Below are 24994 nucleotides of genomic sequence, written 5' to 3'. Positions count from 1 at the left end.
GTTTTTTCACTCACAAGGATCTTATATTTCACCAGAGTCGCTAGAGATCATAATTCCATAACATTGTAACTATCGTCATATCCTAATCATCTTAATGTCCAGAGCTAATATATAGCCAGACATGAGATTTACCGCCGTTATACACCAAGCCTTATATGCAGGCAAATATATATGTGTGTAAGTAATTTCGTCCAAACCCGTTATACAAAAGGGTTTTCATCTACAACTCCATCCATCCACACTTAATGGAACTGATCCTCCGTAACTCCCTTCCCCATAGCCGCGGTACTACTCACTCCACCGGTAACCATCTTCTGCAACTCATCGACATACGTAGCACCACTCCATTTCTGGTGCTTGACGACGTCGACACCACCCTCGATCTCGGGCTCTTGGACGAGCTCGCCGTAAGCGCGCATGCCGTCCTTGGCGTACGCGCGCGCGAACCGGTCGCTGATCAGCGCCGTCGTGTGCAGGCCCGCTAGCGTGATGAACTGCCAGCAGTACCCCAGCGTCGCCAGCCGTCGGATATACGTCTCCTGCTCGTCGCGCGGCATCGCGGTCTTCCAGTTGAAGGACGGGGAGAGGTTGTATGCTAGTCTGTTTTTTTCCGTTATGTTAGTTACTCTGTCACCGTTTAAACGAAAAAGGGAAGAAAAAGATATAGCGGAGATCGTACTTCTGCTCAGGCCAAACCGCATGAACCCCTCTCGCGAACTCCTCCGCCTGCTTGAAATCCGGCAGTTTGCTCTCCATCCAAATGGCATCGCAGTACGGCGCATACGCAATCGCGCGGTTAATCGCACAATCGCAGCCGCCCTTCAATCTATAGTACCCCTCCCGCGTCCGCGGCGCGTCCCAGTCGAAGTACACATCTACGCCTGTGACGCCATGCGCGATTGTGCGTGCCTCGGGTAGACTCTTGCCTTTAGCTTGGGAGAGGTACTGCGCTGTGAGTTCCTTCTTGTTCTGCAGCGAGGGCGAGCTGGTGATCACGTCGACGACGGCTTCGTCGAAGCGCCGCAGGTTCGCTTGCTTGAGCCATGCGTCTTCAATGGCTTGGAGTTGGTCACCGGTTTTGCCGGACCGCTCCGCGGCGATCATTAGGTCGTTTAGAGGTTGCAGCTGAGGGTTTGTGCTACCGAGGATGAAGGCGTGGTCGCGGGGGTCGATGGTGGTGGTGATTAGAGTAGCGGCCTCGGCGTCGGTGCGCGCGACGGCGAGGAGATCCGTGCCCATGATATCGGCCTGCGCGCGGATGGCTACGAGTCGGTTGATGTGCTCGGAGATGGGCACGAGCACCTTACCAGCCATGTGTCCGCACTTCTTGGTTCCCGGGGCTTGGTCCTCGATGTGGATCCCCGCGGCGCCGTGCTCGATGAATAGCTTCGTTAGCTTCATCACGGCTGTGAGACCGCCGTGGCCTGTGTCTGCGTCTGCGATGATGGGCCGTAGGTAGTCGATGTTGGCGAGCTTGGCGCGCTCGGCCTTAGGCGTGCTGATACGCTCTTGTCGCTGCTTGCGGTCGTGGAAGAGCTGTGCCATGAAGAGGTGCTTGACTTTGTTGGGGACGGTGGTCTGTTGTCATTAGTACACATGTTTTGTCTCTCTAGGTATGTATAACCAAAGCATGCATAGGGGACTTACATATGGGTAATCTGCTAGATCCGGACCGGGTTCGTCAGATGACGAGGCGGTCGACGATGATTGCCAACCAGAGACATAGACAGTGTCTAGGTACTTGGCCATCTGCGTGACCATGGTGGGCTCCAAGCAGCCGTATGTGTAACTGGCATCGCGGCTCTGAAAGCGGCCCTCGAGGATCTTCCATAGCTTCTTGGATTGGGCGTTACTCGGGTAATCGATCTTTAGGTAGCCTCTCTTAGAGACGATCTGCTCGGCGGTGAATGGCCGTCTCGTGTATCTCCATCTAGGATCGCTCCACCATTGCTTCACGGCTTCGACCTCCTTCAAGAACAGCTCGTCTTCGGCGTTCGGGTCAATGGCCGGATTGATCATGTTGTTGGACGCCATAATGGGCAATGTAGGTTAAGGAAGATGAGGGGCCAATGATGATATATGATGTCAGGTCTTCTCGAGATATGAGATATAGACCGTAAGTATAGATGTTTTAGAACGGAAGTCTTTGTCCAATCCTTAGATCCGAAGTCGACGAGACGATGAGTATACGTAGGTATGTATGTATATACTTGTTCCCAGTTACCTTAGTTTACGCGGGGAAGGAAGATCTAATATGAAGAATAGGAATTAAGAATGAGTCAAGAGTCAAGTTACATGTGGATCTTTATCAACAAAGAAGATTCCGAGCTACGGATGCAGATAGACGGATGAGAGATGACGGCCTATGTATATGTATATACATAAGCTGACACGCCAAAGAAAAACCAATCATCCCATCTGATCTACAAGACGCATCTCAGTCGGCTTAGAATACCTACCCTCGCAACTTACCACAGGCCCAGAGGCTCGGCAGCGATCGGTCAAGCGGCTATGTATTGAACCTTCCATCATATCTTGCCATCGGTAGTATGACTGGCTCTCTGACTCCCCGTCGGCCACGGTACCGGTGCGCGTATCCATTGGCCGCAGGGGCCAGACTCTCCGTCTCTCACTGCGTCCTTCAGCGGTGCGCCTCGGAACTAAGGAGTAGCACATGGGGTTAGCAAGCCGCAGAGCTACTCTTCCCAGAGCTTCTGACGTCGAAACGATGCGGCTTCTCGGCTCAAGGGGAGCTGGGAGGGTCTGGATGGGGGTAAGGGTGATGAGTCTGGTTTGCCGTAATTGGCCGAGTTGCCGAGTTAGAGCCCAGAAGGAGAAAGAATGAAAGGAAAGCTATGGAGGTCGCTAAAAGAACCCACCCGGGCGCTGGTCCACTCCCCCTGGTCCCCCGCAATTGGAGGCGTTGGGGTTGTACCACGTCGGGTACATTCCACTAAGTACTAAGAACCGGGGTCGGCATTAAGGGGATTTTGGGGAGGGCTTCCTTTTAGCATTTGATAATGACGTTATATAGATTTAACTATCTTCTATCTTCAAGACATAATTAATTTTACGAAATTTCTATTTAAATCAATTGACAAATTCTTACTCTAGAGAATCAATTCCATTTCATAGAATACATGTAACCTAAGAATCGATACTAGATAAAAGTAATTGGTACAAAGAAAGCTAGTCTCAAGCCGGGCATTTTCGTACTTCGTATGTATTCTGGGGTATGTAGGGCGACTTATCAACCAGACAGTCTAGAGCCTGACATGTGAAGATCAAACGTACGAATCAGTCCACCCAGCCCAAGCTATCCAATAGAAAAGAGGTAAATTGCATAACTATTAAAAGCCATCGCAGCAAAGGACTACTGTGCAAAAGGAACGGAACTTTCCCCGTTCGCACCCGACTCTCGAACCTTGGTCCCCGGGCCTCGGCTCGTGGGAGCTTAGACGAGATATACATACATTCGACGATGGATATTCGACAAGCTAGATATCGAACCGCTCTAATGAAACTCCATCTCCCATGTGAGCAGATAAGTAATTGATAACTCGAGCCGCTGCTGAAGTCCATTGTTAAATTTGGAACTGTTACTCGCTTAGATAATCTCGTATCCTGTGTTACCCATACTGCCGCTCAGTTGTTCCTCGATGGCATCCTTCAAGTGTATATCATTCAAGCACCCATAATCCCAAGAACAAAAATGAATATAATATAAATCATAGTTTTAGCGTAGGTAGGTAGAGCTGAGTATCGCCACCAAATCATAAATCATCAATCTCATCACTCAAAACACCAATAAACCAAACCCACACCCCCAAACTAAAGACTAAACAATACTTATTCATCGCCCTACACTACGATACTACCTACATCAGATCGGATGCAACCTATTTCTCCCCGAGACTTCCCTCTGCCCTCTTCCACCCGCAAACCAGCCATTAGCCTTGGATAATTGATGTATGTAGTAACCATGCATAGAATAAGAATGCAAGTTCGGTAGGTAGCTAGAAGCGCACAAAGAAGCAATGCTTATCCCAAGCAATCAGTAGGTAGTTTAAGCGAGCGGTATCTGTCATCCCCGTTCGCATAACATTAGCCAGGCCTTATTTCAGAGTTTAGGCCAGTTCCTGCAACAGTTTCTCTTCCTTCAATTGCTGAGCCCTTTCGTACGTCTCGTAAGGTGTCAGCGTGCCTAACGCCCTCTTCATCTCTGTGTTGATGAACTGAAGGCCGTAGACGTAACTTGCGTTGACCCAGCCGAATCTATACAGATGTTAGTCAGCGCCAGTTTACTTTCTCTTTTACCATTCAATCGTTTTCTTCGACTTACCCTTCCTTAGCAACCCCCTTGAAGTCCAGCCCTTGGTTACCGTACTCCGCATCCACGCGGTGCGGGTCTACCGGCCTTGTAACATCGTATTTCTCCACCACCACGCCGTTGAAGTCGAAGAACGCCTTGGTCACCATGAACAGCCACTTGTACGCTAGCTTCTGTGCTAGATCCGCGTATCCGTACCTGTACAGCCCAGTCCATGCCAGCATCTGTTGCGGCGCCCATCCGTACGGGTAATCCCATTGTCGGTTAGGTCGCTCCAGACTGACCGCGCCGCGGCTCTCCTCTGTGCCCGATAGTAGACCCCCGTACGCCTCAAATTTGGGTAGCGCGAACTTGACCACCTGTGCCGCACGCTCCGGGTCCGGCACGCCCGCCCACAGCGGCCAGAAAGTCGTGCAACTCTCGTACGTGCACTGCTCTTGCTTGACAGTGTCGTAATCGAAGTACATACCTTTTTCGTCGCTCCAGCAGTACTTGTGGATCGCCGCCCGCCTCCTCTTCCATCTCCGGTCCCAAATTGCCGATGTCTCCACTTGGCCGGGGACCATGTCGCCTCCACACCATTCGGCCGGGATTTCTAGCTTATCCCCGAAAACGTTACGAATCGTGCGCGCGATGTCCATCTCGTACTTGTAGATCAACGAGTTCAAGTCGATGGTCGCAAGGTTGGCGCAGATCTTCTCGAGTCTGTACGAGGTGTCGTGGCCCGACTCCCGCACCGCTCGGTCGTGGAGAAAGTATTCGTCCAATTCCGGTTCGTCGACTTGCCTGTAGTTATAGGCCCTGACGAACTCCTCGAATGTCATGTTGTGTTTCTTAGCATAAGGTTCGAGAATATGAACGAAATGGGATGCCTCAGTCTCCGGTGGTACACCCAACCCTTCTGGACGGTATCTCGATAGACCACTCTTTGGGTCTAATCGTGGCTCTGCGGTCCATACACAGTAATATTCCTTGATCGCAGCAAGGAACGCTGTGCGAAGGAAGTCAATTGCGCCAGGCTCGTGCTGGATTTTCTCGTACACACGAAGAGCCATATCGGTTAAGAAGGGCGGCTGTGATCGTGATAAATAGTACGATCTAGTTGCGTTGAGGATTTTGCCATAGTGTTTAATGCAGAAGCAAAAGTTTTGGACCATCGACTTAGCGAGGTACGCCTTGTCATTAACTAGCAGCCCAAGAGACTCCATATAGCTATCCCACCCGTACAACTCATTGAATCTCCCTCCCGGAACCACAAACGGAAGCCCGCGTAGGGTCTTCTCCCCAGTCTTCGGGTCGACAATTTCCTCCATATCAACAGCAAGCAGCCCAGGCTTGTCATTCATATCTCGTACCACTTCAGGGGTGATCTTCTCAGGCAGGTAAAGAACATCTAGCCGAATCTCTGGTCGCTCGAGGGCAACTTTTTGGTAAAACTCGTATTGCTCAGGAGCTCCTCTTGGAACATAGATGCGAGGCCGCGGGTCACTCGTCCAGTCTTTAGGATCTCTCGCAGCTATTTCAATGCTCGAAGCATCAATACGGCGAGTTAGGCCTTCCCAGAATTGATTCTTGATAAGCCTAGATAATCTGCTAACTGGGTTCTCGTTGAGGCGGCCTATATCGAGGATGATTCGTTTCCGGCCGAATTCTTTCGCCATATATAATTCTTGCAAGAGATTTGAAAGCATATATGTGCCTCGAATGTCAAATCGGTGATAACCGCCAGATGCGGCAGTTCGAAGGGCCATCACCTAATTAAGCCAATTTAGGAGCTGATCTACGGTTTATAGGTTATTATGGGATTTCGAGGGACTAACCTTCGGACCAGCATCTTCAATCGTAATTTGCATATTTCCATCGGTGTCCTCTTGAGCCTGTAAACTCTCTAGGGTACTATCGACATCGACAAGGAATTGGCGCGAGTGCTGCCTGCTACCCTCATCTGGAGCAAGAAGGTTTAGTTCCATTCTTTCGTTACATCAAGTGAGGGGGGTTCCCGTACCATGACTACCCCGTCTATGCGGTTCGTGGAGTCCCATCCGCTCCATCTCTTGAATTATACCATTCTAGATCACCTTAGCCTATGTTATACGAATTATCGTACGAGGTAATACATAGCACAGCATACCTGTGATAGTGTGCGGTTCCGCTTGTTCAATCGATCGCCATGCCGAGCATCGGAGGTATAGTATGTCTTAGCATCGTCGAATACACCGAAATCGACACTTCCTTCGCGGACTCCGTCTTTTACATCGCGTCGGTGGCCTTTCGTGACACCTGACGTTAGTAAATCGGCCATGGCGAGTTGACGATGGCAATTCGCAGGCGTTGTGAGGATAAGAAGGGTCAAAGAGAAAGCAATACAGTAAAAGCGGTATGGAATAGTTCGATCGAATATGCGGCTAGTGGGGTATTCCGGAGATTCTATTGCGTTTTTTGTGATCGAGATATCGGAAGATCCCTAAATGCGATGTTTTTTTTCTAACCAACTTACTCCGTGACCAGCAGTTTCAACAGGAAAGTAAGAAAGCGCGAGTCAATTAAGTCGAATCCGAGGGATTAAGTAGTAAGACGCGCGGGGGGCGAGGGGATCGTGACCGTGGGACAGTTGGGATGATTTTAAGCTAGGGCACTGGTTGGTGACCGCCAGACGAACAGATCAAACCAAGGACCCTGCGTAATCACAAGCGTCTGACAGCCAACTAGGATTGAGGGCGAGACTCTATCGTCAATTTGGAACCCAATCAAAAAATCAATATTACACACGGGCGACTTTTTGTATTTGTGTTGAGTTAGGGGTCGTAGGGTAAAGGATCAGATGATAGGAAGTAAGTTGAAGTTAAGAAATAGAAGACATTAGCAAGGTCTCCAGGGAAGTATCTGCTTCAGATTTAGTTGAGCAGGGGTATGATGTCAGATGCCTTCTGATACCTAGCACCTCTAGGTTAGTAGACTGCTAGAGTAGGTGCGGAAACGGCAAGCAACCGCCCAAACCTTCACTTGATAGACCTAATTGACCAATCCGAGTTAGACTTGTACGTAAAGCCTAGCACGTGTCCACTGTAGCATGGGGGTCTTCTTCCAATTAAACAAGGGTTGCTTCTCACTCTCTTGCCTCAAGTTAGCCTCAACAATGAATCCCTTTCTCTTACAAGCTTTGTTACGACGTTAGATACAGAAACTCCGATTTGATTATGACACTCAATCCATACCTGGCTATAGATTATATCAATCCATCCAAATATTAAGTCAAGATATCAACATATAAACAGCTTTACACTCTTAAAAATCAATATATTCTATCATTTTTTATTCGACTATCATGTATCACAAATATCAGGGTCTTTTGACTAAGCTCAACAAGAACTGCAGGATGACGGCGTAGCCCCGCTCAAGCTCCCACCCTACCAAAGCGAAATATATTAATTCTTCTAGTGTCCAATCGAATCGTTGATTATCCTCCATCTCGGTAACATTCCGAGAGCCTATGCGATAAGAAAAATATAATTACGGGTACTATGCGATGCGTGTCTATATCACAATCTAGCTGTCCTGGTTGTCTAGTATAGAACGCGATCTTATTCAAAGCTATACCACCTTTTTAGTTGTGATAAGTCTGTCTCAGGGAAGATCTCCGATCTTTGACGAAACAACGGGGCGCGTAACGTCAAAATATGATGTGTAACTCCACCTCTTCGGGTGACTATGAATTCATATTTCCACTGTTATTAAACGGACCGTTTCTAAGTTGACATGTGGCAAAAGTTCCTATGGTTGAGCTAGTTGAGTTGAGGGTTATCTTATTTGGACTATACTGGCCCAGAGAGCTGGATACTAATTGGCATACACAGAGGATTGGCTGGTGCTAATAGCAACGTTATAGTTATATAACCACGCGGGTAAACACCCAGTATACATCCACAAATGCTCGATCAGAAACAATTTTTATATTATCTTTATTTTAGAGTATTCAACCATGGATTCCCAATGCCTTGATATTAGAATAGCGCTATAGATACCTATTTGAAATCTAGTCAAGAAGGCTCTTGATACTCTCCCAAATTTTCCTAGGATTCCCTTCCCTCCCGTTATTATTGCTACAGGTGGATATAGCGTTTGAGGCTTTTTTATACCTGTAGGATCTTCCTGCTCAGACCTCGGCTTTTAGTTGTGTCACGGTCAAGAAAAGGGTAGTATACACGCCCAAGCATAGGTAGGTAGGACCTGGTAGGTAGTCTTCCACTAGGGGACTTGAACAAGCGAACGAGCCCTGGTTGTCTCATACCCTTACTATTGCTGGATTCGATGCCTGGATTCTGCGCTCCGTAAAGTGGATGGTATATCCACTGTGATAATGATTTAAGGCTCTTATATTGGATCATCAACTGTAGCATCCGATATCTTTGTGGCGCTATTCTACTGACCTAAAGCAAAAGTTGAACATGGTCTTATAGCAAAATGCGGATGCGATCTGCTCAGCTATCCTTTCTCAAGCGCCTCCTCGACCATCCGCCGGGCCTGGAACTTTTGCGTCTGCGTCGTGCGCTGTGGTTAGATCACTTTACGTATCTGGACCCGTTCGGATTGCGGGTCCCTAGAAAAGTCGAGCATGTCATCGCCGGTCCGAATCTTAGATGTCGATCTTCAAATGGAAGACGATATCCGTCTGTGCGAATTCCCTGCTTGACGCCGCGGCCAACACGCATGTGGCTTCAAGCCGCAAAGCGGGATCGGCATCGACGAACTTCCGTGGGTATCGAGACGCAACCGGCGAAGCTAAGTGATCTGGAACGAGGGATTTAACGGAATCGCTATACTTGTGAACCATGAATATAAAAGCGTGTGTACTCCCATCTCCTCGCCATGCAAATAAATGATAATCTCATAAGAATAGGGTAGCGCTCGGGGTCTATGAAACCTCATACTTAGGTACTTCCTTGATGACTTCGTGATAATTCATCAAGTACTATTTCATATTGCGTTTGGTGTTGCTCTTTATAGAAAGATCCAAATGGAAAGAATGGGGTGCAAGTATATGTATGAGTCCGTACGAGTCCACAGGTAGGTACCTAGCCTATGAGAACAGTGAAAAATTAGGGTTAGACTAAGACTCAACATACTCTAGGTATATATCAGGTAGATTAGGTAAGTAATGCTCATCTTCAAAGTCAAAGGAAAATATGGTGAAAATGAAATTCGTCTAATTCAACTCTATTACAATCAACTATAAAGTATATATTAATAGCAGTAGGATCGTAGATCCGGCTTCATCCAGGAGCCGATCTCCGGGCGCTAGAGCCGGTAGTGCTAAAGAGCGCCTACCCAGCTATCACAAGTGAGCCGCTAGTGGCCGCGCTCAATGTTACCTATCGCCTAGAAATTTGTAGCTACAGGCAGGTATTAGGGGTTCTAATTGTGGGTCACGCGGGAGCTTATCACAGTTTATTAGATATTACCCGAGTTTGCGGATTGCAACCCTCTTCACTCTCACTTTCACTTTTACTTCCATTTTCATCTTACCATTTAAGGCGACCTACATGGAAGCGGCTATCTTAGCGAACTACGGTCATCCAACAGATATTATCTCGCAGCCTTTCTAAAAAATGATAGATCATTTAATGAGTCTTGTTGAATGGTCAGCGTCGCATTACCGGCCACTCTGAAATTAGTCAAGACCCGGCGCTTCAATGGAGACAATAAATTTCCACGCCGCTTCACCAAATTCTAAACGGTGCAGGAAGCGAGGGTTGGTCATCCAGCTTCTCTGTACATGGCATCTAGGCCTTCTAGGCCATGCTCGTTTATCTTTCGACGTTCGCGGCGTGAAATAGATCCAACATTTCGATGCTAGGATCTCCAGCCCTGTATCAATAGTTTTCAAGCTGACCACTTAGTAGACGAGCCAAGAGCAAACCTCGATGCTGTTCGCTCCTAGGGTTGCGCTTGTGGCTGAACGGCCATAGGTGGCCTTCCAAATTCAACATAGTAGTACTGCTGAATTAATGATGCAGTTACTACCCCTGTTCGATATCATGCAAGGTGTATTCGCAGTTTATTGCACGCTCTCCCTTTAATGGAATCGATCGGTTGGCAGATTGGTCGAGAACTACGAGCCGCCAGAGGCTAGCCTCTGCCACCCCTTGCGACTATCAAGTCTCTGCAGCAACTCCATTCCTATTGCTACCCACCGATGCTTACCAGCTGGCTCTTTAACGCACAAAAACCCGTATCAACATCAATACGGAGTTACTTCGTACACATTATCTTTTCCAGCTGGCCAAGTGGGGGGTTGCTAAACTGTCGCAGCATAGAATATGGCTTTAGTTCCGTAGTCAAAACCCTTCTCCGTCTTATCGTGTATCCATTTCGTGGCTTCGGGCATGCTCCTCGATTCTTCGAGCTGCTCACGGATATTATTCTTGAACGTTATCTTCTAGCCCTTTAGAGACCCTTCTCAGCTTACCCTTTTATTACGCCCTAAGGACTTATTGGTTTTACAGCTGTAGGCAAAGTATCCTCAGGAAAAAGATCATGGCGTCGCAAAATCAAAAGCTATAGACCTTTCTCGGGCCACTTTTCTCCTCGCATTTATCATCCCTTCCAGGTCGCCAAGATCCTATCATATATTATTTTTCAAAAGGAAGATTTCGTTCGTTTCTGTCGCTCGTTCTTGCATGGGTCCGTCCAAAGTCGGCGTGGTAGTCATTTCTCTTCCCTCCCATGATCTTCTGAAATGGGTTTCATTAAATCGTACTTTGCGCCGGGTCGTGCCAAGGAGGATGAAAATCATGAAAATCAACCAGCAACAGAACCCAAGGAAACTGGCCTGAATAGCCCAGGATCTATCGTCCCCCCTCCGATCCCAGACGCTGTTCTTGCCTCAGACGTAACAGCATCGAGACGGCCGTATTTGTCGCGATCGGAATCTGTATCTACGAATTCCATATTTCCTACAGGAGATTTTAGGAATGATAAAGAGAGCATCCTCCATGTCAAAGCCGATGTTGTTTGTAGTTGGTTATACCAACAACAGCTAGAAAGGCAATATGCAACCGGCATGCTCCCCGGTGAGGGTGTCGTGCTTAAAAAGGGAAAAAATAACTATACATGTTGCCCGCCACAGCTTCGAGATATACCATACGGCCTGTATGACATGTCGATGGAACTGAATGTCCGGGTACATATATACCTTTTCCATATCCAATGAATTCGATGCTGACATTCCCATAGTGCGCGATGACCATTAACACCAGAGTTATTAATGTTATCCTTGCCTCGAAAAGGAAGACCTACGATTATATTCCACTTTCTGATGGCCTTCGCTTGCAGGTATTACCCAGTATGCGCGAGCTACCTGGATGCCAGAAGCATCACTTTGCTGCATTCATCCAGGATCTTCAGATCTTAGTTGTTTGGGACGATGAGCCGAAGAAAGTTCTGGCAAGGGCCGATGCCCTGGAAGCACAACTGATGAAGATGATCTGGGGTCATGGGGGAGAAGAGGAGGAGCAAGAGGAGGAGAAGGCCGAGCGAGCTGAAAAGAATCCAGGTGTCGATGTCGAGGTTACAGGGATGGATTTGGAGGCGGCAGCACCCGAACCAGAACAAAGGAGGATCAAACTGAGCAGTTCATGCATCGTGGGCGCAACTCTGGCTCTCTGTATATGTTGTATGGGTCTTGGTCTGAGATCTCTAGCTTACGAGGTCGAAACGGACGGTTCGTATGTTCGACTGGCACTCATTGCTGTCATCCCAGTCGAGATGTGGGTGGCCATGTTTTTCTTCCAATCCCTGATTACCAATCTTTTCCAAACATTTGGTCCAATATCTGCCGTCGACAAAAATTCGAGGTTTTATTCTGGAAAGTCGCCAAGGAGAATCAACCGAGAGACCCAAAATCTACCCCATGTCACCATCCAGATGCCTGTTTACAAGGAAGGCTTGAAGGGTGTCATCATGCCGACCATCCAATCACTCAAGCAATGTATATCGACCTATGAGTTGCAAGGCGGTTCGGCTAACATCTTCGTGAATGATGACGGAATGCAACTGATCCCGGAGGAGGAAGCCCAAACCCGACGCGACTTCTACGACGAGCATAATATAGGTTGGGTTTCTCGGCCGAAGCACAATCCGAAACCAGACGATGGTAGCCGACCTTTTCTTCGGCGTGGAAAGTTCAAGAAGGCATCGAACATGAATTATGCCATGATGGTCAGCAACCGTGTTGAGGACAAGCTTGTCCAAGTTCCTAGAACGCCGCATTGGTCTCAAACGGATGAACTAGTCGCATATGAGCAATGCCTTGCCGAAGTCCTACAAGAGGATGATGGTCGCACTTGGGCCGAGGGAAATATCCGTATCGGCGACTATATCCTCATCATCGACTCGGATACTCGTGTGCCACATGATTGCCTGCTAGATGCTGTCAGTGAGATGGAACAGTCTCCACAAGTGGCTATATTACAATTTACATCCGGCGTCATGCGGGTAACTACTTCTTTCTTCGAGGGAGGGTAAGCTAAGATAATCCTCAGAAACGAAAGATATGCAAACTTACTAACATTCTCGTAGTGTTACATGGTTTACCAACCTCATTTATTCGGCGATCACCTTTGTGGTGGCTAATGGCGATGCCTGTCCCTTTGTTGGTCACAACGCCATACTGCGATGGACTGCTATCCAAGATGCCGCTTCATACCAGGACGAGGACGACTATGAGAAATTTTGGTCTGAATCTCATGTGTCGGAAGATTTCGATATGGCTCTTCGACTCCAGTGTGCCGGCTATGATCTCAGATTCGCATCTTATACCGGAGAAGGCTTCCAGGAGGGTGTCTCTCTAACAGTGTACGATGAGTTGGCTCGATGGGAGAAGTATGCATATGGCTGCAATGAGTTGATGTTTCATCCTCTTAGATACTGGCTCACCCGCGGTCCTATCACGCCTCTCTTTAGAACGTTCCTATCATCGAACATTCACCTACCCAAGAAGCTCACCATCTGCACCTATATCGGCACGTACTATGCTATCGGCGCTTGCTGGATCCTGACCCTCATGAACTACTTTTTATCCGGCTGGTTTTTTGGATTATATGACAAGTTCTACATAGACTCGTTTGCCATATACATTTCTGTCATTGTTGTCTTTACAGGGTTTGGCAATTTCGCGTTGGCCGTCCTGCGGTATCGGCTGAACCAGCAAGGGCTCATTGCAGCTTGTAAGTTCCGTTCCATCCCCTTACTATACCTAAAAGCATCACGGTAGGGAAAGAGACTAACTATTCGTTCACTCACCGCTAGTCTGGAGCAATCTCAAATGGGTCCCGTTGATGACTATATTCTTAGGCGGCTTGTCTCTGCATGTGTCGCAAGCGCTCCTTAGTCACTTCTTCAGCATCGACATGACCTGGGGTGCGACGTCTAAGGAGTACGAAGAGGTCAACTTCCTCGAGGAGATACCGCGCCTGCTCCGCCGATTCAAGGGTACCTTTCTTTGGTGCGCTGCGATGACGGCTTTACTCGTATGCGGCGCTTTCGCGTTCCCCATCGAGTGGAGAATCAAGCACTTAGCGTCCATATGGCCGCTCGCCTGGATCGTGGGGTGCCACTTCTTACTACCGGTTGCGTTGAACCCTGCGCTCATGGTGTTCGCTTGGTGATTTACGTGGGGGTTTTTAGGCTGCGGTATATAAAGTAGATAGTCTGCCTCATAGCGTTTTAGGGGGGGGGAGGGAGCTACGTTATAGAAATGATGGGTTGAGATTAATACCTAGGTACTTAATTTGGATTTCTAGAAACAGTCTGTCACGCGGGAGATGTGGAACTGGGGGTCGACGACTATGACTAATTTTATCTCCTCGCGAGCTGAAATCGGTAACTGATCCGGGGTTTCCTGCGTTGGCATTGAAGATATGCATATGAATTATATACGTTAAACACGCTATGATATTTACTATTTATAATGCCTTCCCGAGATCACATGCCTCGTCACATCTGTCTATGTATCCAAAATACGTGACACGAATCGAGACGGGGAAGAGAAGAGAGGAAAAGTTGGCTGGGGAAAGCTTGTTAAGGGATCCATAAAAGACGATCGATCATATGGATATACATACATACATATGTCTGAGACGATCTAGCACGTTTATGATAATAGAAAGCTATTCGTCCGGGTACTTCTTTTTTGCGCCGGCCGGCGGTCTGCAACTTAGGTACCTGTATTAAATGCGATTCGACGGTGTGAAGCTGCGAACTGAGACCTGCCATGCCGTCGTGGTCTCACGACAGCTCGAGCTGCAGGTCAAGTGAGCAATGTATGTTGGGGACCCTTAAGCTTAGCTACCTCCCTAGCAGCTAGGGGTACATCCATAGGACTAAGGCGTGCCCTTTCGGATTTCTAGCGAGAGGGGGGAACCTAACCTAGATGGGGAGCGGACTGCAGCGTTGCCCCTGATGACTAGAATGGCGTCAAGATGAATGCATATTTTACGAAGTATAGGATGGTATCGTGTACTTTGACGGTCTAGGGCTGTTTTGGGGGGAGTCCAATTGTTGGTTTACACATGTAGTGTTTGTTAACATCGTGAGATTTCTTGGATTTGGGGTTGAAGGATCGTGTTTCGTCGTGCCGTTTTCTCGTCAATTGACCGTTTCTTCTTATTCCAATTCGAATTGAAATTATCCCGTGAAGTAAGGTTATTTATACATGTGCAATTGAGTGAAAAGAAATAAGAATCGTACCTGTTCATTTACATATAGATACATTCGACGGATCCATTCTGTTAGGTAACGGAGAAATCATAGCGATACTAGCGCCTGGTAGCGCTGATCCTCAGGCAGCCCTGGAGCTTTCTCACGCCTCCGCCGTAACGAACTAGCTCACCCCACTTACCCGCTACGGGCGAGCCGGTAACTCTATTAAAAGCGTGTAGGTACATGCAGGTATGGATCTGATAATGACGATACGAAGCAGGTACGTTCATTCAGGTTCGTCCATGTAATGATGGACTAGTAAAGTGAAAGTACCGCGACCGTACAGTACATCTAATAGATACATCAGCAATTGGGTTATTCCTTGGCGTGTCGTAGAAATTTTGGATGATGCGGTGTCAATCCCATGTCCCATCGTCCAAACATAAATCCATAAACCGCAACGGTTGGGGTTTGCCGGCTCGGGAGTTGTTCGTTTAAGACAATTCAAGGGTATTTTGAGTCTCTGAGTCTCCAAATTTTACAAATTACCTATTCAATGCCCTTTTTGCCGATATATTCATATTACTCTCTCTTTCCCCTTTAATTTCTCTTCTTCTAATCCGGCGTCTAAAGTAGTCTTCTTCTTTTTCTTACTCTTATCTCCCTATCTCACCTATCTCACCAATCCGTGACGTCGATCTTTTTCCTCATCCTTATCAAACATGGCCTTGTTCGTAGACCTCGACGAGGAGGCTGAGCCACCTCAGACGCATCATTACGGCCTGAAACCTCAGTGGAATGGCGAGAGAATACAGCAGCAGCTACAACAGCTGTCGTCGGGAGCTGAAGGGACAGCTCCGGCTAAGAATGAGGAGGGACAGAGCCAGCCAAACATAATAGACCGCGAACCCGAGAACCTCAACGAGCATAATGGGATGGCGGAGGCTCTCGGATGTTATCCGTAGGCAGACGCAACCTCACTTATGGCATTTTCTACTTGCAGATCCTCCCCTTTCGGCTATCAGTACTTCGAGTCTGAGGCCGTGGGGGAGACAAGGCTGACTCGACATCCACCAGTATCGTTATGGCGATTGCGTCGTCCATCGATCTAAACACTCTCGATAACCTATCCAAAACCTGTCGTCAGGTACGCCAGGCCCTCCTGCAATACCGCAGCGTAGTCCTCGCGCACACACTCCATTGCGCCTACGAAGACGTCCCTATCGACCCCGAAGCTACCTTCCGCTATCGTGCCCTCGCATGGAACTTGTTTGGTACGGAAGACGGTCGAATCGGGGACCCCAGTGGCAAGAGCGGGAGCTGCGCGAGGGATATGGTGGCCGAGTGTAGGAGGTGCGGGACGGTCGTCTGCCGGGTAAGCATTCTGGTCACATGGTCAATGCCTAACATACCTAGTACCGTCGGAACACATCACTGATAACCACGTCCGGCAGAACTGCACGATCAAACAACCCTCCCGAAGCATGCTCCGGGACAGACATCGCCGACTCTGTGTCCCGTGCAGCAAAGCTCCGCTCGGAAGCCTTGTGAAACCACAACTACGGGCCGACACCACAGCGGACGCGGACGAGATGCGCCTAGCGATATGCACCTGCGACTCGGAAGGGGTCTGGCTCTGCCAACCCTGCGGGAAGAGCATCCGCGGAGCCGACCACGACTACAAGTCGTACGTTCCTCTCATCATTTGCCACTCCCCATCACATGACCACTCCCCCTACCTCCTAAGCGTCGAAGCTAACCCAACACAGCATCTGGAAGTGGCGCAACCTATACGGCGAAGTCCTCGGCGGCCTCGGCACGGGCATCGGCGAAGGCGACCGCGGCGTCATCTGCGGCCGCGAAGCCGCGTGCTGCGGCTCCAAAGAACGCGAGCAGGAAACGGACTGCGATGCCGCGGACGCGCGCGAGCAAGACGAGATTAATAGTAACTTCGGCAACGGCAACGGCAGTTTATCCCCCTGGACAACGCCCTCCCCCGCCTCCTCCGTCACCGGGTCTCCTCCGGGTGAACGACGGACGCCTAGCCCGCAGCTACGGCCCGGGTACGCGCGCCACGAGATCGAGGGGATTGGTGGGGTTGTGAAGACTAAGCTCATGCGCATGGTGCGCGTGGGGGCGTGTGTGCCGGAGTGGGAGGACGAGAAGAAGAAGGGGGAGATTTTGGGGCGGGAGGTTAGGGGGGAGAGTCGGAGTTGGTGTGGATGGTGCTGGAGGGTTATTCCTGGGAAGAAGGACTGGGAGGGGGTTGTTGTTAAGGCTGGGGAGGGGGAGAGGGGGGATATGGGGAAGGGGAAGGGGAAGATGAAGATGGTTGGGGAGGAGGATAGGGAATGAGTGAGAGTGAGGTTTAGGAATACGGTGTTGAGTTATGAGGATATGAGACTATTTGGGCATTTTGGGAGGCGAGAGAAAAGGGAGTGGGAAAAGTCTTGATGCATATAGAGTTTAATGAACCGAGCCGAACTGAACTGAACTGAACCGAACTGCATCGCGTCCCGGATATGAGGGCGCGGATGGGTGGATCATGGGTGGTTTGGGGTGAGAGCTTGGGCTTCGACTGACCTGGGTACTTACGTATCAGTATGAATAGGTACATGAGGAACTTGGGGTGCGTGGGTAACTAATAGAAATGATATATGACCACGTAAATAAAAATTCATGGGCTGGATTTGGTGTTGTTGGATGTGATAGATACTTGCGGATATTAGTATACTGATCTAGTAGGCAAGTTCACTTTTGTATGGTGGCGATATAATGTGCTAAAATGGAAGGCAAAGATGACTCCCGGAATCTCGGGATAACGTGCTCGTGGATTTAAAGGTGCGTTGACTAAGCATTCTGAGATGCGTTGATTTTCGTTTGATGCTGACGATGCCATATTTCATCAGTGATATACACTTTATATCTTCATGTTTTGTTTATTTAGTTCTTGTATACATATATATCAACATATTCTCTCTTACGGCCATGAGTTGCAGTCGTTCCATCTTGTCTCATTTGACCCCTAGGCTAACCTTCTATCTTCAAGTCAAAAGCCCCTTGTTTTTCATAGATATAAACCGTATCCCCTCCCTTAACACCATAGAGGAGATTGTCGATTCCTTAAATCTCGGTCCTCGTCCCAGGTACCATGTCCCATATTTCCTCCCTCCCAGACTCTACCGGCCGAATACCATAAATCGATAGATGAGGTACCCAATAACCTAAGTGAGTAGACGGACAGACAGACAAGACCACCCCTAACCTTCACCGTGACCATGATCATACCCACAGGCCTAGTCGTAGACGCACCCAGCCCCCAACCAACCCATCTCAACCACCTCATAAAGCATCCTTAAGCAAAAGCACCTTCCTCTTCTTCCGATCCTCGCGCGCAAGAGTCTTCATCGGTCCCCACCTAGCCTTCACAGCCTCCAGCCTCTCGCGTTCCCTATCCTTATGTTCCGCGCTCGCACGACAGCACATCATGACGAAGAGCGGCCGGCAATCATACCTCTCCGCAAGCTTCAGCACGCTCCAGCGCTCGGGGTCTCGCGAGCGTAAGGCGCGCATCTCGGCGACTTGCTCCTTGGTGACGTTGTACTTGCGTTCCGGCTCGGGCAGCTGCGGGGGGAGGTCCGCGGTGTTGGTGCCAGAAGCGGTTGTGGGCGAGGCATTGGGCACGTCGGCGGAGGAGCGGAAGAGCTGGGTTAGGTTCGCGCGACGCCGCGGGTCGCTGCGCGGGAGGAACTTGAAGGGCGTGTGGTAGACGGAGGGCTTCGACGAGGGCGGGTTGAAGATTACGTGCGAGCCGGTTTGCGGGGTGTTCAGGAAGGAGGGGTGAGGGGCGATTTTTAGGGCGCGCTTTGTGCGTGCTGTGGTGGATTGGTGGCGTTGCTGCCGCTGGATTGAGGATCTTGAGAGGGTCGTGAGGGTTGGCGAGGCGCGGGGTTTGGCGATGGTGCGGAGGAGTGGGTGGAGGGATCGCGGTTCCATTTTGGCGGTTGGTTTGATGGTGGCGGTTGTGAAGATTTGGATGTTTAGATGTTGGACGAAGTATGGAAAGTGATCAATGTTGGTTCGGAGAGAGGTTGACCTAATTGAGGGTCGTATTGAATGGCTGTCTTCCTCTTGCCTCCGATTCCGACCTGGGAGCTCGATGTGCCGTCAAATTATTTTCTCGGGTCGAACTCGGATTAGGTGATGCCGTGCTATAATTTTTATCGGAATCTTTCACGGCCCGGGGTGGATGCGTAGTCACGTGATAAAAACTAGTCATGTCATTGATTATGTAATATTCTTAAGGTGGGGTATCATCTAGCAGGGACCAGGTCCCAACAGCTCGACACAGAAAATTGTGGGCTTACATAACGTAAGCTGTTCACCGTGTTCAATGCACAAACCCAAAAAGTCGAAAGGAGCCGATGGCCGAGTCTTCAGCTCAAAATGCAGTTGGTCCCGTGCTGCCCTAAAGCTGCAAGTACCAAGGTATCGGCCCTACCCCTGACAAGCTTTGGAAGACAGGAAGGGAAGAGTCCAAGTCCTTCAATTCAATTTAAGTTAAAGAGGGGGGTATTCGAGTAGGGGGGGTATTCGACACCCCCACTTTTGTGGTGAGACCTCAACCAATGAGAAGTGAATGCAGTAAAACGGTCCACTTTATTCGACGTACCTTTTTTTTTTTTTTTTTTAAAAAACTTGAATTAATTAAAAAACTTAATATTATACGTTATATTTTATAAAGTTAAAAAAAATAATAATTAATTAATTTTAATTATATTATTTTAATTAAAAATTATAAATTTTTAAACTTTTATTATAATTAATTTTTAAATTAAAAAAAAAAATATTCGTATAAAAAAAATATTTAATAAATTTATTTTTATAATAAAACTTTAATTAATAAAAAATAAATATATTATACGGGTTATTTTTTTTAATATATATTTAATGTATTTTTTTTTTATTTTTTTTTTAATTTTATTTTTTTTTTTTTAGTTTTTTTAATATTATTTAATTAATTAAAACGTTTAATTTTATATATTATATTTTATAAAAAAAATTATATTTAATTAACGTTCGAATAAATAATTAAAATTATTATTATTAATAATATTTTTATTATTAAAATTATTTTTAATTAAAACGTTTTTTATTTTATTTTTTAAAATTAAATTAACGGCCGTTAATTAATTTTTAAAGTTTATTTTTTTTAATAACGTTTAATTATAAATTAAAAAAATAAATTAATTATATAATTATATAATTAAAACGAATTAAGTTTTAAATTAAAATATTATTAAATTAAATTTTTAATTATACGTTTATTTTATATAAACGAAAACGATTAATTTTTTAAAAAAAATTAAGTTTATATATTTTTAAATTAATATAAATAAATTAAAACGTTTTTTTTAATTTTAATTAATTTAAATCGAATTAAATTAATTATATTTAAAATTATTAATATTTTTTTTAATTAATATAAAACATTTAATATTTAAACGATTAATTAATTAAATCGTTAAAATTTTAATAAAATAAAAATTTTTAAAAAATGTAAAAATAACGGGTTTATTATTAATTAATCGAAAAAAAAAAAAACTTTACGTTAATAAAATAAATTATATATTTAAATTTTTATTTTAAAAATTATTTTAATAAATAATAAAGTTTTTAATTTAATTATTATTTTTAAAAAAATTAACGTATAAATTTAATAATTTAATAATTATTTAAATTTAATTTTTTTTAAAAATTAACGATTTAAATCGTTAATAAATAATTAAACGAACGAATAAATTATTTTTTTTTAATTAAAAAAAGTTTTTATTTTTAAATTAATTTTTATCGATTTTTTTTAAAAAAAATTATTAATTTTTAATAATTATAATTTTTACGAATTAAATAATTTTATATAAAAAAATTTTTAAATTAAAATTTAATTATTATTTTTATTATTTTATATTATTTATATTTTTTAATTTTTTAATGTAAAAATTTTTAATTTATTAAAACGTTATTATTATTTTTAAATAAAAAAATAATTAATTAATTTTAATTTTATTATATTAATTAAAAAATTTAAGTTTTTAAACTTTTATCGTAAAATATAATTATTAATTTTTATTTTTAATTATATTATTTTAACGTAATTTAACGTAAATTTTTAATTAATAAATCGTAATAAAATTTTTTATATTTATTTTATTTTAACGTTAAAATTTTTATTATTTTTTTATTTAATTAATATTATTAATTAATTTAATATTTTAAAAAAATTACGTAATATTATTAAAATTATTAAACATGTTTATTTTAAGTTTTTAAACGATTTAATAAAATAATTTTTTTTTAAAAAAATAAAAAAAATTATTAATATATTTATAAATTAATTAATTAAGTTCGAAAATTAATGTAAATATTTAATCGAAAAATTTTAATCGAAACGTATTAAACGTAAAAAAATTAAAAATAATTTAAATAAATATTTTATTTAAATTAAAAATATTATACGCGTTAAATAAAAAAAAAAAAAATATTAAATTTAATTAAATTTAATAATAAAATTTAATTAATTATTATTAAAAAATTATATTTAAAATAATAATAAAAATTTTATAAATTAATAAAAAATTAAAAATTTATTTTTTAATTTTTAATATATTACGTTATATTATATATAATTAAAATTTTATTATAAAAATAAATTTATTAAATATTTTTTTTATATAAATATTTTTTTTTTTAATTTACATTTAATTATTTTCGTTTAACGTAAATATTTAATTAATAAATCGTTATAAAATTATTTAATTACGTTTTATTTTAATTTTATTATATAAAATTTACGTTAATTTTTATTTAATAAAATTCGTTAATTAATTCGTTATTTTTAAAATATTACGTAATAATATTAAAATTATAAAAAATTTTTATCCGCGTTAACGTATTCGTAAATTAATTAATTAAATTTAAATTAAAATACGTTAAATTTAAAAAAATTAATAATTATTAAAATAAATTTTTTATTTAAATCGAAAATATTATACGCGTTAAATAAAAAAAAAAAAATACATTAATTTTAATTAAACTTAATAATAAAATTTAATTAATCGTTATTAAAAAATTATACTTAAAATAATAATAAAAACTTTATAAACTAATAAAAAGCTGAGAATTTAGCTTTTTGGTCCCAATGTACCGCGTTATACCATATATGATTAAGGTCTCACCACAAAAAGTGGGGGTATCGAATACCCCCCCTACTCGAATACCCCCTTCTTTGACTTAACCATCCTTTTTCGTCCAATGGAGAAGGAGGGGAAAGACGACCCCTCATGAAAGTGCCCACGTATCTCGACGTACTCTTCGTACCTTTCGTACCCTGCGCACACCTTAGGTCGAATTCGACGTTTCATGTGCCCGAGCCAGATTCGAGCCAATTTCGTCCGGTTATTCTTATCTTCATTTTGTATTCTAATCTGAAGTTTTGTTTTTCGTAAGACGGCTTAACATCATGATGGCTGATGGCTGCGTGGGATGAGATGAAGTTCTTTTGTCTACCCCTTGTTCATCATCACGAGGCTTCGATGAAGTATTGATATGATTCTATCTTATTATTTCCCGATCTGGATCAGCTGGAAGTGGATAATGGCATCCGGCATATGAGATAATATGAGATATCAGATTATCTTTTAGTGAAGAAATAGTTCTTCGGTGGCTTAGTGGCTTGATTCGACTGCTCTTGGTTGCCCTTGGTTTCCCTTGGATGCGATCAGGGCTGTGTCAGCAACTAAATGGTGCTGGTCTCGTCCTGGTCGTCCTGGTCGTCTCAACTTTTCATCGTCTTACCTATTTTCAGCCCGTGGGATTGCATTGAATTTATGCGACGCTGCACCGGGTTGATGCAGGTCCAATCAATAGTCGTCATCGTTCCCTTTGACACTCGTCCTGGCTCATAATCAGTTTCGTAGTCGCAAGTGGGATTACGGTGACTATTCCCTTAACCATGACCGACAGCTAATATTTGACCTTATTATTGAAGAATAAGAACCTTAATGGTGGTCTTGGCTTAAGAAAGATTGGAAGAAAAAAAAAAGAAAAAAGCAAAGAAAAATAAGAAAAAAAGAAGAAGAAAAGATTGGCATCATCTTGCCCCATTTTCTTATTCGCGTTCCTCGAAGATCATTGGGGATCTGTCACCATAAGTGACGTCGCATATCGTTGCCCAGTTTCCCCCCTTTTTTAGAACAGTTTTATGAGCAAGATATGCAAGACTTGTGATGGTTCCCCAAATATCTCATTGCTCTTATTTATTTCATATTCTATTCATATCCTAAACTTATGCCTTCCAGGTTGTGCTTTATGTTCAAGCAGTCAAGGTACCACTCGTGTTGACGTGACAGCGTGACACCGATATTATTATCTTATTATCTTATTATTATCATTACATTATCCCCCAACTTTTCAATATCAAAGTTCAGAGTCAAGAGTCAGAGTCAGGATATTTGTCCTTCCAGTCTCTAGTCCGGTCTCTAGTCACCCTTATTAGCTTTTGTGTCTCAGTTGACAAATGCTTCGTACATTTCGTACATTGCATAGTACACAGACACAATATTAACAACACAAGCTAAGAACCCTTGGGAAAAAAGGCCAAAAAAGAAGTGCCAAGTGACCCAGCAAAGCTTGCTTGGGACCCGAAGAGGATCAGAAAAAGCAAGCTTAGAGCAAGCAATCATTTAGCACCACCCGCGCTGTTCCTACATTGGAATTTGATCGTTGCTATCCAACGTTGAACGCCTTGAACACCTCGAACACCTCGAACTGTTGAATCTCTGACGAGTAAAGATTCGCAGATATTATTTGAGACATCTCCCGAGCTTTAGCTTCCCGTTGATCCCGTCATTCTTTATTTGAATTCCCTCTTCCTCCCTTCCCAATCACCTCGTTAACATTCCCTTTTCGGCCTCAATTAATGGCCGGCTAGTCCGTCCGATCCTAGTCCAGCTGCGTCTCTAATCCAGGCAGGCCAGGCCACTTTATACGAACTCGTCCTTGGGGTTTTTTGCGTCTTTCCCGGCCATCATCGTCATTTTCAACCTTCTAAAAGGGCACAGACTTCTCTTTACTTCTTTTAGCCTTTAAGGTACAGGCCACTGTCAAGGCATAACAGGACAGTTTGTTAACGGCGTCATCGACCCCTACCGCAGGACTGCTGATCGACGCTACCTATCATCTGGTTCCTCCTCTTTTGGGTCTGGTCTTGTTACGTATATACTTGGAACGAAAAGATCGTCGACAGGATCTCCAACACCTCCTACCCCGAATTGCACACTTGCATTCTCTTGCATCGTGCTGCACTCGCATTTGCTCATCCACTCCATCCACTTCTACTTCTAAATCCACTTGCACCTACATATCTGCAGCATCCGCAGTCGCAGTCGCAGCCGCAGCCGCAGTAGCAGTAACGGTAGCAGCAGTTTAAGGCCATAGGGCAGTAGGGCAATAGGCAGACGCAAAGATATTCTCCTATTATCGTCACCGTTATTACCGTTATTACACATTATTCCCCCACTGCTGCTACTCCTCCCACGGCGGCGAGAAAAGCAGATTCGATTCTATCGTTGGTCGAACTTGGCAACTTGACCAATCCGACGATACAGCTTCTCCTCTCGTCTCAATCGCGAACGTGGGTCTGGGTCTACGGAGGGTAAGTGCCAGTTTATTTATATCCATATCCGTACTATCCATATTGAAATACCCCGATAATTTATTATGTGTGAGGAATAAGAGATTGGAGTATATGGGCAATACCACCTTGGCTTGTTTAAGTCATAAAGGCCCAGACCTTCAGGTCCGTTCATGTAACCACATACCTACCTACTCTCTCTCTTTTTTAATGCCAGACGTTTACATACAACGTTCATACAACGTTTACAATGTTGATGTTGGTCCTCGATCCTT

The 24994-nt window shown here is 44.3% G+C and overlaps 5 protein-coding genes across 5 annotated transcripts; 2 read left to right on the top strand and 3 right to left on the bottom strand.

Annotated features, from left to right (window-relative positions):
* Window positions 1-37: 37 nt before the first annotated feature.
* On the bottom strand, window positions 38-2330 carry GGS22DRAFT_55660 (isocitrate lyase). Its single transcript, XM_047967412.1, has 3 exons — window positions 1648-2330; window positions 680-1578; window positions 38-600 (listed from the first exon to the last, which is right to left on the bottom strand). The coding sequence occupies exons 1-3, from the start codon at window positions 2032-2034 to the stop codon at window positions 243-245; spliced, it is 1644 nt and encodes a 547-aa protein (XP_047815569.1). The 5' UTR covers window positions 2035-2330; the 3' UTR covers window positions 38-242.
* Window positions 2331-3705: 1375 nt separating this feature from the next.
* Window positions 3706-6171, bottom strand: GGS22DRAFT_171726 (trehalase). The gene is made up of 2 exons (XM_047962652.1): window positions 4344-6171; window positions 3706-4276 (listed from the first exon to the last, which is right to left on the bottom strand). Exons 1-2 carry the CDS (start codon window positions 6079-6081, stop codon window positions 4128-4130), a joined length of 1887 nt encoding a protein of 628 aa, XP_047815568.1. The 5' UTR covers window positions 6082-6171; the 3' UTR covers window positions 3706-4127.
* A 4367-nt stretch (window positions 6172-10538) lies between these two features.
* GGS22DRAFT_171719 (glycosyl transferase family group 2-domain-containing protein) lies at window positions 10539-14316 on the top strand. Its single transcript, XM_047962651.1, has 4 exons — window positions 10539-11510; window positions 11564-12849; window positions 12908-13554; window positions 13637-14316. Exons 1-4 carry the CDS (start codon window positions 11067-11069, stop codon window positions 13993-13995), a joined length of 2736 nt encoding a protein of 911 aa, XP_047815567.1. The 5' UTR covers window positions 10539-11066; the 3' UTR covers window positions 13996-14316.
* A 1153-nt stretch (window positions 14317-15469) lies between these two features.
* On the top strand, window positions 15470-17715 carry GGS22DRAFT_196283 (uncharacterized protein). The gene is made up of 4 exons (XM_047965805.1): window positions 15470-15989; window positions 16106-16403; window positions 16483-16715; window positions 16798-17715. The coding sequence occupies exons 1-4, from the start codon at window positions 15751-15753 to the stop codon at window positions 17381-17383; spliced, it is 1356 nt and encodes a 451-aa protein (XP_047815566.1). The 5' UTR covers window positions 15470-15750; the 3' UTR covers window positions 17384-17715.
* A 232-nt stretch (window positions 17716-17947) lies between these two features.
* GGS22DRAFT_171708 (mitochondrial ribosomal protein subunit L20-domain-containing protein) lies at window positions 17948-19527 on the bottom strand. The gene has a single exon (XM_047962650.1). The coding sequence runs from the start codon at window positions 19022-19024 to the stop codon at window positions 18371-18373; it is 654 nt and encodes a 217-aa protein (XP_047815565.1). The 5' UTR covers window positions 19025-19527; the 3' UTR covers window positions 17948-18370.
* Window positions 19528-24994: the final 5467 nt, after the last annotated feature.

Source organism: Annulohypoxylon maeteangense (assembly GCF_022496945.1).
Source record: "Annulohypoxylon maeteangense strain CBS 123835 unplaced genomic scaffold GGS22scaffold_18, whole genome shotgun sequence".
Lineage (NCBI taxonomy): Eukaryota > Fungi > Ascomycota > Sordariomycetes > Xylariales > Hypoxylaceae > Annulohypoxylon > Annulohypoxylon maeteangense.
The sequence above is the reverse complement of the archived record's forward strand: the minus strand, read 5'-3'. Positions and strand labels throughout refer to the sequence as shown.